At 41.9% G+C, this 19576-nt stretch overlaps 1 protein-coding gene across 1 annotated transcript in view; it reads right to left on the reverse strand.

Moving 5' to 3' along the window:
• Nucleotides 1–13086: 13086 nt before the first annotated feature.
• The window catches only part of GNL3 (G protein nucleolar 3), a 28970-nt gene continuing 22480 nt past the window's right edge, over nt 13087–19576 (reverse strand). Inside the window, exons 12-15 of the mRNA XM_089681914.1 lie at nt 19167–19297; nt 17811–18010; nt 17584–17629; nt 13087–13393 (exon numbers count right to left, since the gene is read on the reverse strand). Coding sequence (XP_089538040.1) covers nt 13299–13393; nt 17584–17629; nt 17811–18010; nt 19167–19297 — 472 coding nt within the window. The 3' untranslated portion in view covers nt 13087–13298. The remainder of the gene's footprint in view (nt 13394–17583; nt 17630–17810; nt 18011–19166; nt 19298–19576) is intronic.

A 19576-nucleotide genomic window follows, 5' to 3' on the forward strand; every position in this document is an offset into this window, starting at 1 on the left:
ATGGAGGACATGTGACCACACAGCTGTACTGTACAAAGAAGGTATTTAGTATTATAATTTTAAATAAATACCTCATAAATACTTAATATGTTCCTAAAACAAAGGGAATAGAAGTACAGTCATATGGGAATAGAGGCAGGAGGGGCGGAGAGTAGATTGGCTCAGAGCATGGACTACAGAAATGACAGAGAGAGGAAGAAGGGGAGATGCAGAGACTCTGAACACACAGCGGGATGACGAAGAGACATAAACTGACCACGCTATCATGGATCAGCAGCCATGATTAGTGTGGTTACTACACATAGGGGAACACAGGAACAGGTAGGATCAACCAGATATTGTAGAACAAGTATTTAGACAGGTGACATTGCGCTATATGTCAAAAAATGTTTTTTGTTTTTAGTGCCAGTCGATTGTGATTTTGGTTCCACCCAGCCGGCATCTTCAGTGTGGATACCCGGCTGTGATAGCTTGCGGCTTCACAGTCAGGTACCCACTGCGCATGCGCAAGTAGCGCTGCATGAATGGTCTTATAGTCTTCTGGGACCTGTCACGTGTCCCAAAAGACTACAGGGAGGGAGGACACCTTCCGATTGCCTAGGCGATCAGACCGGAAGTGGGAGCGGGTACCTGTCAAATTCAGGTACCCACTCCCCTCACCCCCCAAAGGTGTTAATCCTTAATGGGGAACGGGTTAGCAGTCCTTAAAGCGGAGCTCTACCCAAAAGGGGAAGTTCCGCTTTAAGTGCTGGTCTGGATCAGATTTCCAAAAAGTCTTTACTGGCATGCTATTTTTCGAGTAGCCGCCTCGTGAGCACCTTCTTAACTCAGACTCGGAAGACTAAGGATACACGTCCACTTCCTCTGGATTCAAGCATACAGTCCCGCTAAGACTCCCGCCTCAATGGGTAGGTGCACCTCCACCTCACCTTCTTAAGGTGGGGGGGGGGGGGGGAGTCATCTGTTTGCAAATCGCTGTCGTTTCTCATGTTCACTGTTCCAACAAAGGACAATAACCACTTCTGGACCTAAAAACCCTGACCACCTTCTTAAAGGTGTGCAGGTTTCATATGCAGTCAGTTTGCTCCATGATAGCCTCATTACATCAAGGAGATTTCCTTGCCTCAGTCATTCTCAAGACACTTACCTTCACATCCCCATTTGCTGCAATAGCCATGGTTTCCTTTGGTTTGTGGTAGAAGAGATGCATTACCAATTTGTTGTCTTGCCCTTTTGTCTGGTGTCAGCGCCGCTTGTCTTCACTAAGACGCTAAATCCAATCTTAGCTGTTTTATGCCTACACGGGATAGCAATGGTGGGCTACCTGGACAACCTGCTCCTGCAAGCACAGTCAGCATCAGAGCTCAAATGAGATCTGTCCATCACAATCAAGACTTTGGAGGAATTCTATCTCCTCACTTATGTCACTTACTATCACCTCGCTCTTTACGGCTGGAGAAAAATAAATTTAATCTCCAAACACAGAAAGGTTTCTTCACAGTGAGTGCAATAGACTCCCTCAAGGGTTGGTTCTGGCCAGTTCGTGGATTGCTTTAAAAAAGGTCTGGATTATTTCCTAGATCCACAGAATATAACTGGATACTAACATATATAGGTAAAGTTGATCCAGGGAATATCTGATTGCCTATTGGGGGATCAGGAAGGAATTTTTTTCCCTGCAGGAGCAAATTGGGTCATGCTTTACTGGGGTTTTTTTTGCCTTCCTCTGGATCAACTGTGGGTGTAGAATTATAACTTTTTTTTTTTAATGGTTGAACTGGATGGACTTTTGTCTTTTTTCAGTCAGACTAACTATGTAAGAGTACCTGGAACTCATTCCGGACACCAGAGTAGGCAGAATTTTTCTTCTGCCAAACAAATTTCAAAAGCTTCTCCATGTCCGTCATCTACTTTCTTTGCGGAGTTTCTGCAGGAGAATGTTGGGTCTCATGGTGGCTTCCTTTAAAGCAGTTGCTTCACACAACACTATTCCAGACCTCTACAGAAAGATTCTGAGAAAATGGAACCGATTTCTGGGTTCACTGGATCAGCTCATCCGGCAATACTTGGTGGTTTCGGTCTCCTCTTCTGTCAGCCGAGAAGACCTTTATCCTCTTCAATTGGCTGATCACCGCCAGAGACACCAGTCTCTTTGGATCAGGAGGTGTGATGGAACATTTATCTACATAGCCGTTGGTGTCAGACCAGTTTCCACATCTTTATCCTAGAACTTTAAGCAATCTCTCTCCCATTGGATGTCTTTCCTCCAGGATTGCCCTATTAGGACAAAATTTGATAATGCAGTGGCCTACATCAATCACCAAAGGGGCACCAAAAGCTTGGCTGTGGCCCTGGAGGCCTCTCATTTGTTAGATGTAACTTCATTTACCAGACCTTTTTGCAGTTCTCACCCGGGGGGTGGACAACTGGTAAGCTGACGGACTATCTTGAGTGCCAGATCAGGGGGAACGGTCCCTGTATCCTGACGCTATGTCAATGCTGGGGAAGTCTGGATGTTGATCTCTCTGTGTTCAGACTCAATTGGAAGGCTCCCAAGTTCGGGGCCAGGTCAAAGTATCCCTGGGCGAAAGTATCTGATGCTCTTTAGCACATGTACTCCCTGATATGTGCATTTTCTTCTAAATCTCCCTCCGTTTGAGTTCTGCTGGAGTGTGGTTCCGTTCTGTTGTTGCTGTTATGGCCCCACACTTCTTCGCTTTGGGACATCCCATCTGGTATGAAGTATGACTGTGTTCTTTAATGAATGTAAGAGAAAACGTGATTTTTGTACTCGACATAAAATCCTTTTCTGTGAGTTAATTGAAGGACACAGCACCTGCTAAGTCTTCTTTTGGCTCAATGGTATGCCTTATACTGCTGACTACATACTGAACTCCTTGCTGCAGATAGGGGAGTTTGGGCACCCCCTGGGTGTGCTTTTAGTTTAGTTGCACCTAGTCCCAAGCTCCTGTAGGTAGTAACAGCAAATCCATCTCATGAAGTAGGGCTGTGTCCTTCAATTAACTCAGAGAAAATAATTTTATACTGTCATCAGAGTCAATGCAGTGTCACTATTGTGACATTGTACTGCTGTGGTTACTGGCTACTCTGATATCACTGTACAGTGAGGTCCATCTATATTTGGTCACAGGCACAATTTAATTTGTTTTCATGTACTTACCAAAACATATTAAAGCTATAGATATAGAATGGACATGGGCTGAAAGTGCACATCAAACTGGAGGAAAGGTTTAGGAATTACAGCTCTTAAGAGTAACCATCCTCCCTTTTTCAAAGGACCAAAAGTAATTGGATAATTGAATCATAAGCTGTTTCATGGCCAGGTGTGGGCTACTCCTGTTATTTCTTCATCAATTAAGTAGGTAAAAGGGCTGGAGTTGATTCTACAGTTGTGGCCAAAATTATTCAACCCCCAATGCTGTAAAGGGGTTTAGGGACTATAGTGTACATTTGGAATTGTATTCAGAATCAAATCCTACAAGGACGTTGTAACTACCCAAATGCAACTAAAATGACATCAATTGTTTATGTAATACAGTAGTAAATGGTTCTTATGTGGTTTCTTCATTGCCACAATTATTCAACCCCTTAAAGACTACCACTCTGAAGAACAGAGGTTCATACAGGTGCTTTCCATCAGGTATTGAAAACACCTGTGGATGTCACCGAGCAGCAATCAAGCATAATAAGCACCAATTAGGCAGCTTTAAAATGACTGTGATACTCAGCTCCTTCTAGACATTTACTGGTGTGGTTACAAACATGGTGAAGGCAAGAGAATGGTCCAGGAAGACAAGAGAAGAGGTGATTTCTCTTCACAGGAAGGGCAATGGCTATAAGAAGATTGCAAAGATGTTAAACATACCAAGAGACACCTTAGGAAGCATCATTCGCAAATTCAAGGCAAAGGGCACTGTTGAAACGCTACCTGGTCGTGGCAGAAAGAAGATGCTGACTTCGACTGCTGTGCGCTACCTGAAGCGTAGAGTGGAGAGAAGTCCCCGTGTGACTGCTGAGGAACTGAGAAAAGATTTGTCAGATGTGGGTACAGAAGTTTCAGCCCAGACAATAAGACGCACACTGCGTAATGAAGGCCTCCGTGCCAGAACTCCCAGGCGTACCCCCTTGCTGTCTCCAAAGAATAAGAAGAGTCGACTGCAGTATGCCAAAAGCCATGTGGACAAACCACAAAAGTTGTGGGATAGTGTTCTGTGGACTGATGAAACAAAATTAGAACTGTTTGGGCCCATGGATCAACGCTATGTTTGGAGGAGGAAGAACAAGGCCTATGATGAAAAGAACACCTTGCCTACTGTGAAGCATGGTGGAGGGTCAATCATGCTTTGGGGCTGTTTTGCTTCTGCAGGTACAGGGAAGCTTCAGCGTGTGCAAGGTACCATGAATTCTCTTCAGTACCAGGAGATATTGGATGGAAACGTGATGCAGTCCGTCACACACCTGAGGCTTGGGAGACGTTGGACCTTTCAACAGGACAATGATCCCAAGCATACCTCCAAGTCCACTAGAGCATGGTTGCAGAGGAAAGGCTGGAACATTTTGGAGTGGCCATCGCAGTCACCAGACTTAAATCCGATTGAGAACCTCTGGTGGGACTTAAAGAAAGCAGTTGCAGTGCGCAAGCCTAAGAATGTGACTGAACTGGAGGCCTTTGCCCATGAAGAATGGGCGAAGATACCCGTAGATCGCTGCAAGACACTTGTGTCAAGCTATGCTTCACGTTTAAAAGCTGTTATAACTGTAAAAGGATGCTGTACTAAGTACTAAGATTGAATGTCACTTGGGGGTTGAATAAAACTGATAATGCTGTGAGCACAGAAAAGACATTTGTGGTTATTTCATTATAACTGTTATGTTATATTTGTCTGACCTACAAGTGCCTCTTTAATGTAAATGTAAGCAAGATGACTGAATGATCAAAAGCAATGTCAAACTGGCCAAAACACTCAATTTCAGTGGGGGTTGAATAATTTTGGCCACAACTGTAAGTGTGGTATTTGCATTTGGAATCTATTGCTGTGAACCTACATCATGCATTCAAAGGAGCTCTCCAGGCAAGTGAAACAAGCCATTGTAAGGCTTCAAAAATTAAACAAATCCATCAGAGAGATAGCAGCAACATTAAGAGCGGCCAAATCAACAGTTTGGTACATTCTGAGGAAAGAAGAATGCATTGGTGAGCTCAGCAACATAAAAAGGCATGGACGTCCACAAAAGACAACAGTGGTGGATGATTGCAGGATCCTTTCTATGGTAAAGAAAAACCCATTCACAACATCCAGACAAGTGAAGGACACTCTCCAGGAGATGGGCGTATCATTGCCAAAGCCTACAATCAAGAGAAGACTTCACGGGAGCAAAGAGAGAGTGTTCACAAGGTGCAAACCATTCATAAGCCTGAAGAATAGAAAAGCCAGATTAGACTTTGCCAAAAAAACATCTAAAAAAGTCAGACCAGTTCTGGAAAAGCATTCTTTGGACGGATGAAACTAAGATTAATATGCACCAGAATGATGGGACGAACAAAATGTGGAGAAGGCTTGGAACAGATCATGATCCAAAGCACAGAACGTCATCTGTAAAACATGGTGGAGGCAGTGTGATGGCATCGGCATGCATGGTTTCCAGTGGCACTGGATCATTGGTGTTTATTGATGATGTGACAGAAGCAGCTGGATGAATTCTGCAGTGTTTAGAGATATACTGTCAGCCCAGATTCAGCCAGATGATTGGACGGCGCTTCACAGTACAGATGGACAGTGATCCAAAACACACTACAAAAGCAACCCAGGATCTTTTGAAGAAGAAAAAAATGGAATATTCTGCAATGGCCGAGTCAGTCACCTGATCTCAACCCAATTGAGCATGCATTTCACTTGCTGAAGGCAAACCTAAAAGGTAGAAAGACCCACAAACAAAACAACTGAAAACAGCTGCAGTTAGAGCCCGTCAATGCATCAGAATGGAGGAAACCCAGTCTTTGGTAATGTCCATGGGTTCCAGACTTCAGTTAGTCATCGCCAGTAAAGGATTCTCAACAAAATATAAAAAATTTACATTTTATTTATGATTATATTCATTTGTCCAATTACATTTGAGCCCCTGAAAATGGAGGGACTATGTATAAAAATTGTTGTAGGTCCTAAAATTTTAACTTTAGCTTTATTTTCAACACCTTGAATTAAAGCTGAAAGTCTGCACTTCAAATTCATTTGTATTGTTTGGTTTAAAATTTTCTGGTGGCATACAGAGCCAAAAGTATGAAAATTGTACCTGTGTTCAAATATATATGGACCTAATTCTGTCAGTTCTGCCAGCCATTGTCTCTGCTACCAGCGACAGCAGTACAATGTTGCCAGAATAGTGCTGCCAATGTGTCCCTGATAACTGCCACCCCAGTCACAGTGTCACCATAAGGACTCATTCACAAGTACAATGTTCTTTGAAGAATGATCCATGTTTGAATTACCCTTCAGAGAGCTTTTGAGAGACCTGAGAAAGCATAGTATTGCCTCATCACCACCTTAACCCCTTGGACTCTACGAGTGTCCCCATTCACTTAGATGGGTAGCTATCGGGAGGCATACAGGAGTATAACTACTGTCGCAGCTACGAAACAGCATTGTAGCTGTGACGTGTACACCTGTGGATGCTGCCTCTGCAATTAAGGGGGGGGGGGGGGGTGGCAACACTGACACAACTGCAAAGTTTTACTGCCCTCACCTCACAAGCCCTAATTGTGCAGCCAGAGCAGTGTATGCACGAGTTCCAAGTGAAGCTAGTTTTCACTGCTGATCACCACCAGACCGGTGTAAGTCGGCAGCAGTGTTACCGATTGCTGCTACCCAAGTCTCAGTGCTCCCAGACTAGTGCAGCCAATAACAGTGTTCCCAATTACCACCACCCCAGTAGTGTTGCCTCTGCCTGACACCTGTACTGTCAATAGCTGTCTATTGATCACTTTTCTGCCTGCCTTGACCTATCCTTTGCCCATTTGTTGACCTTGTCTCTGCCTGCCACTTGAACTGACCCATCTGCATGTCCGACTGACTACATTCCTGCGAGACACCAGTCCCAGCCATCCCCTGCAACCAACTTCATTACTGAACCCACAGAAACGCTTGTTCATTTCTTTTCAGTAACATACCAGTAGGCAAGTCCTGCTTGGCTTATAGGAATGGGGACTGCTATAGGTGAATCTACACTAAGCTATGCTCCTTGTCCACTTGTAAAGAGGTGGCCATTACAGTACATTTTTTGAAACAATTGGTTATTTTGGGCGATACACAAGATACAATGTCCAGCACATAATCAGTCCGAACATTGATAAAATCTCACACATAATATCCCATACGCAGAAGGAGTAGCAGAATGTGTTTTAGGGTGTAATTCTAAGTATACCTCTGCTGTGTGCAAACATTTTAATTCACAACTGTGTTTAAAAAAAATGCATTTTCATTTTCCAAAAACCTGTGGCAAAAAAATGAAGTCTTCATATCAAAGAATACCCAATTGTGGTGGTCAACAGTGATGCCAGGTGGCTTTCATATCCAGGCTTTGGTCTTAATCCTTGGCTCTACAGCGGCAGCAGCTCCCAGGTCATCCACTCATCTCTCTTCCTTGTTGGTTGCCAAGGCAAGGTTCCTGGCTGCCCTCCTGTTTGTTTGCACTAAAGGTTGCCTGATAGTCATGCTTAGCCACGTTTTTAACTTTGAGTGCAGTTATCACTTTTTACCAACAAACATGTTTTATTTAGATGGTACACTATGAAAATTGCGCTCATCTCTTCCTCTTTTGCACCTCATTTGAGTACTGGCTGACTGGAAAAAAAAAATAATCTATGGCCAACTTAAGAAGCATCTGGTCTGCATGGCCTTTGCAAAACAGCATCTTAGGATCTGCTCTGCATACCACTTAGAAATACCATACAAGTATGCTAATAGCAGTAAGAGTACCTCTCTTGTTCAGCAAAAAAAGCCTAAGAAACATACCACACTATCTGGGAGGTGTGAGCAGGGTATGAAGAGGACAGGATGCATCTGTGTGGAGCTCCTGTATTCATTCTTAAAATCTGCTATTATATTGTCAAAATAATTCCTGATTGGGCTGAATTCCCCCTTGTGTGCCACCCAACATCTCTTGAGTTTTTAATCATGCAATCCAAAAACTATTCAGTTACACTGCAACTCAGGAAGAGATTCCTAAAGTCTACTGCCACATGTTGGCAGGAATACTAGTCACTGCCTGCATAGATGGAGACTGCTGAGCAATCTAAGGACACCATGCAGGGCATAACTTCTGACTTACATACTCTGCTAGCACAGATCCCATCCTTATAGCTGTTAAAAGGTTTAAAACATCACTCAAGGTCCACAGTAATCAGTGCGCTATCAAGTGTAATCTTATTAGAAACAAGACAAGAATCCCAGAAGTAGGATCTCACACCTAGGTAGTAGAAGACACCTCAATGTAGCACACTGTCACCTTGGTGTGCCAACAAAGAATAGTTAGGATGCTTGCACCTAGATGAGATGATGCTAAGAATTGTCTCTGCCATACAGTGTCCAAGAGCTGAGCCTCTTGGAAGAAGAAAAAGGCACTCTGCCGAGTTTGAGGAATTTTTTTTTTTTTTAAATGGAGCTCCTGGACTTTACCAACATCTCTCTTACAGCTGTGTTTGAGAGAGCATACAGCTCCCACCTCTTGCCTAGGCACTGCTGGGATTTCTTGGCCTATTTTCGTGAACCTTCAGTACAGAGACATATGTTTAAGAATTCCTACATATTATTTTTCCAGGACTTCTCTGCTGAAGTACAGAAGGATTGCAGAACCTTCCTGGCTATACAGAGACCACTCCAAGAAACAGTTCTGATGTTTAGCATGTCGTACAATAGCAACCTTTGGGTTCAGCATGCCAATTCTATCAAATTCTTTGACAAGCCAGAGGATGCTGATAAATGGCTGTCGACAATACATTAATGAGATTCCACCAGCCAAATTTCAGTTTCAACAACACAGTAGGAAACTGGAGTGTGTAAAAGGTGGTGCAGCTCTGCATAGAAACAGCTTCTAGGTTTTTTCTTTTTTGTTTGTTAAAGCGTTAGTAAACCCACAATAGTAAAAACTGGTTTGTTTTTTTAACTGCTTGCTAACAGCTTACCCACATTTTGTGGCAAAGCAGCAGCTCTTGGCAAAGTGACAATCATGCGTTGCTTCCTATTTTGGGGTGTGATCGCACCTGCACCCCCTCTCATCAGTCCAGGGAGAGAAGAAAAAACATGGCACAGAGTAAAAGCACCACTACATTTTACAGGAATGCATTAATTAGCACATTTAACCCTTTGATCACTCAGCCAGTGACATTAGTACAGTGTCAATATATAGAATTTTTCACTGATCACTGCATTCCTGCCACTAGCGACATCAGATAATGTCAGGGTCAACTAGCATTAGATTGCCCACACACTATCACACTCACGCTATTGGTCACTAATCACCGCCATTACTAGTTTAGTGTTTGTACGGATCAATATATTAATCATGAACAGAACTATACTAGTGCCTCCTTTATATAGTGTCCACAAAACCAAAGTGTTAGCAGGATCAGCCCCCCTCCGCTGTTTTTCACAGAAGGTTTGTATCAATTGATTGTGGGATAAGGCAATTTATACGCACAATACATTGCCACCCACCCAAATTCAGCTCATGCCAGACAATTCGCATAGAAACCTATTACCGTTTCTGAATTTAAAAAACTCTTTTGGGCCTAACCCTCAACATGGGCATTACAAAAAAAGAACGAATTGCGGTCATGTTGATCCACAGAGCCAATTCATCGCAGGCCCGTGTTCTCTGCTGTTACATACAGTGAAGGAAGTATTTGATCCCCTGCTGATTTGAATGTTTGCCCACTCACTAAGAAATGATCAGTCTAAAAATCAATGGTAGGTGTAATGTAACACTGAGACACAGAATAGCAACAAAACATTCAAAAGAAATGCATGTCTAACAACTTATGCACTAATTTGCATGTTCATGAGGGAAATAAGTATTTAATCCCCTATCATTCAGCAGGATTTCTGGCTACCAGGTATCTTTCATACAGGTAACAAGCTGAGATTAGAAGCAGTCTCTTAAACGGCGAGGATCTTGTCAATGATCTCCAGGCAGCTGGAACCACAGTCACCAAGAAAACAATTGGTAATACACTACACCGACAAGGATTGAAATCCTGCAGTGCCGGCAAGGTCCCTCTGCTCAAGAAAGCACATGTCCAGGCCTGTCTGAAGTTTGCCACTGAACATCTGAATGATGCAGAGGAGGACTGGTTGAAAGTTATGTGGTCAGATGAGACCAAAATTGAGAGCTTCAACTCGCCATGTTTGGAAGAGGAATGCTGCCTATGACCCAAAGAACACCATCCCAACTGTCAAACACAGTGGTGGAAACATTCTGCTTTTGGGGTGTTTTTCTGCTCAGGGGACAGGACAACTGCACCGCATCAAAGGGACGATGGACAGGGCAATGTACTGTCAAATCTTGGGTGATAATCTTCTTCCCTCAGCCATGGCATTGAAAATGTGTTTTGGGTCATTGTCCTGCTGGAACATCCATCCATGACCCAAGGCAACAAAGGAGTGGCTCAAGAAGAAGCACATTAAGGTCCTGGAGTGGCCTAGCCAGTCTCCAGCCCTTAATCCGACTGAAAATATGTGGAGGGCGCAGAAATTTCAAATTGTCAAATGTCAGCCACCAAATCTTAATGACTTGGAGAGACTCTACCAAGAGGAGTGGGCCAAAGTCCCTCCTGAGATGTGTGCAAACCTGGTAGCCAACTACAGGAAACATCTGACCTCTGATTGCCAACAAGGGATTTGCCACCAAGTACGAAGTCATGTTTTGTGAAGGGGATCAAATACTTATTTCCCTCCTAAACATGCAAATCAGTGCATAATTTGTTAGACATGCATTTATTAATTTTTTGTTGCTATTCTGTCTCTCAGTGTTACAATTCACCTACCATTCAATTTTTAGACTGATCATTTCTTTGTGAGTGGGCAAACATTCAAAATCAGCAGGGGATCAAATACTTATTTCCTTCACTGTATATGCCCAACATGGACCAGCCATGTACTGGTAAGTCACTGGACATTGAGTGGGTATACTGGGATGACACCTGCAGCTACAGGAATCATTCTGCTATAGTTTTATTTCAGCTGGTGATTGGTTTTCATGTACAAACAATCCTAGTGGCCAATTAGCTGAATTGTTTTTACTAGCAGAGGGAGGAAACATCTCCCTCCTCCACCCCCCCCCCCCCCTCCTGCCTTCTACAGGTTTCTTGGGCTCCCACAGCAGAATCAGAGAATGCATCAGTTCCACTAGCTGACCATAAGGCTGGTCAGAGACCAGACTGGCTCCAATCATCTCTATAGCCTAAGAAATCAGAAGCTACGAGCATTTCATCACAGCTTCACAGGATATAAAAAGCACCATTTGTAAATTGGGAAAGCATCTGACCACACCAATCTTGGTGAGATTAGATAATGTAAGGGCAGAGGAGATATCTAGAGTCTGATAGACCCCAGATTTCTTAAAAAAGAATATATGCCGATGCCCATTGAGGTTATAAAAGGGATATTTGCCTTTCCTGTGATAGAATTAAAAGTAATATATAAAAAAAATAATAATAATAATGAAGAGGGACAGTGTAAAAATAATAAAGCACCCTTCCCCCCTGCATGCACAAGCATTGACGCCCTGCCCGTCTGAAAACAGTAGTTGCACCATGCATGTGAGGTATTGCCATAAACGCCAGATCGAGGGCAGTAATTCTAGCACTAGACCTTCTGTGTAAATATAAATTGGTGATCTGTAAAGGCTTTCAAAAAGTTGCCTATCGATAATAAAAATGTATGTACTTTGTTTCCATTACACAGGCATGCACAATTTTAAAGCATGTCATGTTTGGCATCCATTTACTCAGCGCAATATCTTTTATTTTTTTAACCAAACAATTGGGAAATATATTGTGTTTTTGTGCATTAAAATTCGCAAATACTGTGTGATATAAAAATTTCAACACCCATCGTTTTATGCTCTAGGGCCTCTGCTTTTTAGAAAAAAAAACACAACATGTTTTGGGGTTCAAAGTAATTTTCTAGCAAAAAAAGTTTTCATGTAAACAAAAAAGTGTCAGAAAAGGCTTGGTCTTCAAAAGTGGGTGATGTGTGGCATAATCTTCTAATGTTGGCCCTGAAATGCCAGGATAGTAGAAGCAAATGACCCCTTTTTGGAAAGTAGACACTCCAAGGTATTTGCTAAGAGGCATGGTGTTTTACATATCTAATTTGTTGCCACGTTTTTGTAAAATGAAGAAAACAAAAAAAATATTTTTTCTTTTCTTTTTCAAAACCCTGTGACAAAAATTATATCTGTAAAATACTCACCATGCCTCTTATCAAAGTCCTTGGGGTGTGTACTATCCTGGCATTTTAGAGCCTCCGCACTGAGATAGGTAGTGGGGGAAGTGATATGAGGAAATATGCCCTTTGAAAGCCTGGAGCTGGACATTGGATTTTGGGGGCCTGTATGTAATTAGGCTGCCAAAAAGTCTCTCACATGTGGTATCCCCATACTTGGGAGAAGTAGAAAAGTGTGTTTTGGGGTGTTATTCCACATATATTTGCTCATGCATGCCATGGGTAGATCATTAAAGTGACAAGTTTGTGTTAAAAAAAAAAAATAATAATTTTTTTGAATATGTGTGGCAAAAAATAAAATATTCTATGGACTAAACATGCCTCCGCAAAATCCTTGGGGTGTCTACTTTCCAAAAAGGGGTCATGGGGGGGCAGTTACTGCCCTGGCATTTTAGCACCTCAAGAAATGTGAAAGGCAGTCAGAAAGTAAAAGCTATGTAAATTGCAATATATTTGGGTACAGCAAATTGCGACTGCGCAATTACCAGCTGAAATAGCGCAGTGCCGAACAGCAAAAAAAAAAAAATATATTTTTAACTGCAAGAGACATGAAATAAACACGCAATTGGAACAAATGTGTTTTATATGGTAATACACCATCCAAAACTAGAGCCTTGTATACATCAGTCATTCAGAGATTCATAGAATCCACCATATATAATAGCCAGTCATTTTACATCACCATCAAGTCCTTCTCTAGACTTGAATAAGAAATGTCTTTACTTGCACACAATAAGAGATAACCACGTGTCCAACACGCCAAGTACTGATGGTTTCTCAGTTGAAATCAGTATTGAAGTCATACGTATCATCAGGATCTTCTTCCAGTTTATCAAAACGGACCGACTTAACAGCACTTTCCTTTACAGAATCTGTTTTTAGAAAAAAAAAATTATTTCACAACACAAGAATCAAACTTAACGCAGTCTGGGTGCCAAATAAGGATGAATATATTTCTTTTTAGGGTATAACTTGAATCTGAACTGCAGAAAAAGAAAAAAAAAAATGGCCCTTGGGGAGCCCTACTGTAAGGGGTTAAATATATATTGTGTACACACACCCCTTATTTCTCACTTCCTCCCAGCTGCACAGTCAATGCTCTTTTGGTTGCAGAAACTGAAGACATTACCACATACACAGGACCAGCAGTCCTCCATTGTAAGCAAGGTCACAGAGGACTCATCCACAACTCGAAAAATCGCAGTCAGGAGTAGAGCACCAGCTGTCTGGGGCGTGAGGAATATTGCATGTATAGTGGTTATATCTGTACCTAGATGAAATGAGCATTTAACTTTTTCAGTGTAGGGGGAGCCCCACAGCAAGGATCAATTTTATTTTCCTTAGCTTTAACATTCTTAACTATCTTCCCACTATGGACAATTAAAACCAAAATTGTACCGAAATAAAATGTTCCAAAAATAACTTTTTTTGCCTCAATATTAAAACAAAAAACTGTTTTTAAGTATTATTACAATGTTTGATGTGAATGAATGGTAACCGATTTCTGATATTATAAGGTATTTCTAAGAAACCTTGAGATGCACTGCCATGGGAACACCAAATAGAAACAGATGTTCTTTTCCACATTAGCCTTTTCCATGCAATTTTCAAGACAGAAAACTGTAGTTTTTAATATGTTGCATTGCAGTTGGACAATAAAAGCATTATTCCCTGTGGGCCCACGAAGCTCGATTCCATGGGGAATTGTATTTTTGTACTTCACTTTGAACATTAATAAGGATTTTGCCAGAAGTAGGGATGCTTTAATATCCTTACAGAGAAAAGGCCAATAGAGAAAAAAAAAAAAAATTGATATCCACTTTCCTCAAGTCCCCTTTAACCCTTTCGCTGCCACCAAAATATGTCATAAGTTGACAGCAGTGGTCCTTCCAGGCACTCCCAGAAAGCGCTCCCAATGGCAGACCCAGTGTGTCTGTGGGCTTGTACCTCCTACAGGCAAGCAGATACACACTGACAGGAATAATCATTGAACTACCACAGCGCTCATCATCACTGTGCTGGTTCATTGAGAACTACAAGCTGTCAGCCACGAAGGCTGTCTGGACTTGTAGTTTTCCCATTCACAGAATACTGTGAAAGAATGACACGATCAGGCGGGTGGAGCACCGCAAAGCCACATTTATTTTTAATTGTGACAGCTCAAAATGAACAACATGTAACAAAAGTTGAACTGCTCCTTTAAAGCTTGACATGTTGGGTATTTACTCAGTGCAACCTCATCTTTTGCATATTTTAGCAAAACTGGTTAATACATTGTATTTGTATGCCCCAAAATTAACTTTAGTGTATTTTTTGATATGTTGCACCTGATAAACCAGTGCACTAATATGTGACAAACTGGCAGTAACACCATTTCATTCTCCAGGATGTCTGCTTTCAGGAAATATATGTTTTGAGGTTCTTAATTAAACTTCCGGCTTTAAATTCTTTTTTTTTTTTCCACAGGTCAAAAAAAAAAAAAGAAAAAAAAAAAAAAAAACTCTTTGGTAGCTAAAGGCTTAAACAAAAAAAAAAAAATTGTCTCAGCTGTAAAATAAAAATATAACAATCTGACAGTAGCATACAGATATTACCATCAATGAATCATTTACAATGTAATTTTACTACCATGTAGAAGCCAGAGGAGAGGTGGCGGTGGGTACAGCAAGTAAATTGCAATCAAATGCATGTCACCAGTCAGAATCCAGGACATTCAACTAGAACTCCAACCTCTCGTCATGGAGAGAAAGGCAAAGGGGGAGTTTTACTTAGAGTGAATGCAGGGTCCTGGGTTTAACACTATCTGGTCTCCCACAGTACACAGAACATAGTAGTGCAATTATATTAGTAAATATAAACTGCTAAATACCTTTTTTCATCTGCAGTTAGGGCTCAGCTGAAGTCACAAGCCTGCTCTGGTTAAAGCTTGTAGGAGTTTTCTTTCTGCTATAGGAGGATGCAAAACCCCTGACCTCTGTCTGAACAGTGCTGATCAGATGCACTCTCCAAAGAAAAAAATAAAAAAGCTCTCTAGCAATACACACTAAACTGAGCATGTGCAGAAGGGCTACAGGTTCAGTCTGTTTTATCAGCAAGACATTTGAACAAGAGGGGCAGAGAAGTCAGGATCAAACAGCCTTTTTACACAATGTGGAGGATTAACCCTTTAGGTTCCACAGTGAGTATACCAAGCATGCTTTACTGCCTATACGGACCGATTTTACTGTTGCGGGTTTAGTAACACTTTAAACTTGTGCACACAGAATCTGGTGTAGCTGTGCATAGTAACCAAAAAACTACATTTGGATACAGAATGTGGGTTATAGCAACCACATAACAGTAGTGAGAGAAACACCCCATTGCTTGTCCTATCACTTAACAGTGAACGCCAAGCAAACAAAATATAGTTCTCTCTCACTCATAGTTATTGCTCTTCCTCAGCAAGTGAAAGGCCACTGAAAGAAGCAGTGCATTGGTGAGATTATCTTTCTGCCGCTCTGCTGTCTCCTACTGTCAGCACATAAGCACTGCAGGACAACTGACTGTCTCTGTGGTGATTGTCTAACCCTAAGTCTGAGACCTGCTGTATAGGAAATTACAAAAAGTCAAAGTCAGGTACTTGCACTGCTTGTGTTAAAAGAAAAAAAGTTAAAAAAAAATAAAACTTCGTATATCTGCAAGATCCAGCAGGGGTGTGGAAATTTTTGAAAAAACTACTTGTCCAGGGACTAAAATCGGTATCTCAAATTACTTGCTCCTCATGACAATCTACATGTCGCGATAAAAAATTTTTTTTTTAACAAAAACTGTATTTAAATCGGAGGTGATTTTAAGAAGGTCTGGGGCTTTTAAAAACAAAAAGGTGCTTTATGGTGACTTAAACTTGTAATAATTTTAACATTGAGCTGTTTATCTTCTCCTCTCCCTGTGTCTCCAGCCCCACCCCCGGGAAACTAGCAAGGAGGGGAGAGACCTTGCAGTGTAATGAGCACCAATTGGATGTTCCTCAGGAAAGGGGAGTGTCAGGCTTATTCTTTATCCCTTTCGCTGCCAAAGCCGTTTTTGGCACAAGTATAAGAAATAATTTTAGGCCTGAAGATTACATAAATCCCCAAATATAACATGAAAGCAAAGACCCTAGAGAATAAAATAGTGGTAGTTCCAATGTTTTATGTCGCATGATATTACTGCAAAATTTCAGTAAAGAATACAAGTTAATTTTAGGGCACCAAAAAAATATAAAATAAAATAAAACCATCCTATTTTTTGTTAAATATAAAAGATGAGGCTGCATCGAGTAAATAGATACCAAACACGTCAAACCTTAAATTTATGTGTGCTCATGAAATGGTGATGTACTTTAGTACCCTATATTTTCTATAGGCGACCCTTTTAAAGCCCCTTATAGGTCATCAGTATAGTGTATGGAGGCGGTCTCATACTAGAATTATTGCTCTCATCCTGGCGTGCGCGGTGATATGCAACGTGTCGCAATCAACGTTTCCATGCGTAGGCGCCCCACCGTGTGCTTTTACATTTGTACGTGCATATATGTTATGTGCAATAGATTTACTATTAGAGTTTTTTTTACTTAATTTTCATATTTTTCATGCTGGATGCCTCCCTTGAATGTAATACAGATCGCACTGCATTACATTCTTTCTCGGCCTCAATGGCTGGGAAATCTTTCAATGGGGACCCACAAGTGACATCATAACGTCACTTCCGAGTCAGGACAAGAAGGGGAGGGGAACAGACGTGTCCGATCTCCTTCCTGCCCTGTAGCAGACGGCGGTGAGCCAGTCTTGGGCCCGCAGATGGGGAAGTGAAGCCCGGGAGACCTCACACAGGGGAGAGAGGCTGGCACTGTGTGGAAGCAATCGGCGGCAACGCTGCTGCCCGAATGCTTGCAACTGCCAAATGAACCCTGCTGCTTGCCAGCAGCAGGGCTAAAGTTATAATTAAAAACTACATGTCCTGGGCGTCGGGCAATACGAATTCAACATTCCTATTCAGGCATGCTTGTGGTCACAGCTTGACGTTCCAATTTATCAGCACATACCTGTTTGTTTAGTTGAAGATGTCAAAGAAACCTTTTCTGGCTTTTTCTGCAAGACAAATGTACACAACAGAAATTATATGCACTAGTTTAATATTTTTTTTTTTTTTAAAGTATCCTGACTGCACAAGGTAATCAAATTGTTATATTTACACATATGAAGTTAACCATTTACTCTAGAATTATTAACCAAACTTTGTAGGTTCTGTACCGACATTCAAGTATTTTACCTCTTCACCACTCTCGTCCTCCATCTGTTCCTCCTCCTCCTCATCAGCATCTTTGTCGTCTTCCTCTTCCTCCTCATCATCACTTTCCTGTTCTTCAGGCTCTGGGTTTTGTTCCTCTATTTCAGTATCATCTAGTATACCGTTGGTCATATGGGAGAAGTGAAACGCAATACTGCTGGCAGGACTTGGGCACCTCAAGGCTGCAGGACAGCAAAACACCCATCATATGCAGCTTACATTAGCACTAAACACACACAAAGAAGTTTGACTCAGTCTTGAATTAAATTCTAGCAGGCATGTCAAGCACTGAATGAAGCGTCTTTAATGAAAATCTACCTTAAACAACTGGGTATAGTGTAGAATCATAGAGAAATGGAAATGTTACAAGACTACAATAATGAACACAATAAAAAAAAATTTTTTCCATTTTTTCTCCTCCATGCCCACTAACCAGCTAAACACGATGGGGGCAGAACAATATATGTAGATTAATGGTGGCTTCACCTCCCTCTTATTCTAAGATATAGGCTGGAGGAGCGTGACAGCCTGTGACTGCCAAAATCCACCCACACCATGTTATTACCACAAAACAAAGATTTGATTTCAAATATATATTTGTATGCCAATTTAAAACTGTTTGATATTTTTGTTCTGTATCTCAAAGGCTTTATTTAGAACGTGTGACCAGCAGCAGACGACAAGATTTTCCTCCTGTTTATGTTTCCCTGCAGACAAGCTGGGAAAGTTCTGGGTCATGTGACAGCTGAATATAAAACTAGGAAACCGGTACCTAAATTTGTTTTAATAAAATAATTACAGTGCCATCATCCACATACAGAAATAGAAGGGACAATGTAAAATTAAACAGTGTGCGTTTAGTATCACTTTAATTGCCGTATTAGTATTTACCTGCTCCTGCAGCATTGCTCCCTCTCTAACACCGCCATCATTGGAAAACAGGCCAACCACCTCTTAGATTTAACCAGTGGCAGAACGGCCAGTGTGATAGTCCTAGTTGTGTTGCATCTCAATAATATGTGCGAGCACATTATGCAATTAGGACACAGGCACTTGCAGAATGGCTCACAGAGTCCATAGTTGTGAACTCCCTGTACACACAGACTCCTCTGTATGACAGAATGAGTATGGCAGCAGTACACATGCCTCTATAGATTCCCTGAGGCATTGAGCAGCAATTCAATAACTGAAAATAGCTTGGTGGAAAGTCCAGCTTAAATCCTCTAGGGAGAACACTGCAACCTAATGGGTTTCGAAATCGTGCTTGCCCACAACAAACCTTTATCAATAAATGGATGCCAGCAGCCAAAGCAGGGTGTGCCATGTAATGAAGCTTACCTTTAATAATGCTCTTATTGTGTTCATCCAGAGCTTTTAGGCTAACCCCTTTTCTCACTGTAGCCATCTGCTCATTGCTGATGTGGCAGCTAGACGAAGAAGGTGGCTGAGTATGATAACTAAGCCTGGCTCTGTAGAAAAACAAACGTATTTCTTTTTAGGACCTCACAGACATCTAACGGTGTTTAACTAGTAGCCGACCGCAGATAGCCGAATGACGGCTTCACTGCGGCCGGCCAGTTCTGAGTGGACGTCATATGACGTCCTCCCAGAACGCGCTCTCCTGCACGCCCCAGGGGGCGCGCACCCGGCGATCTCCGTGATCGCTGTGTCCTACGGACACAGCTGATCACGTGATGTGGTAAAAGGCCAATCACAGCGGCCTTTTACCACGTGATCAGCGGTGTCCA

Source organism: Staurois parvus, unplaced genomic scaffold (genome assembly GCF_062004578.1).
Source record: "Staurois parvus isolate SC_StPar_1 unplaced genomic scaffold, SC_StPar_1.0 ptg000282l, whole genome shotgun sequence".
NCBI classification, from domain to species: domain Eukaryota; kingdom Metazoa; phylum Chordata; class Amphibia; order Anura; family Ranidae; genus Staurois; species Staurois parvus.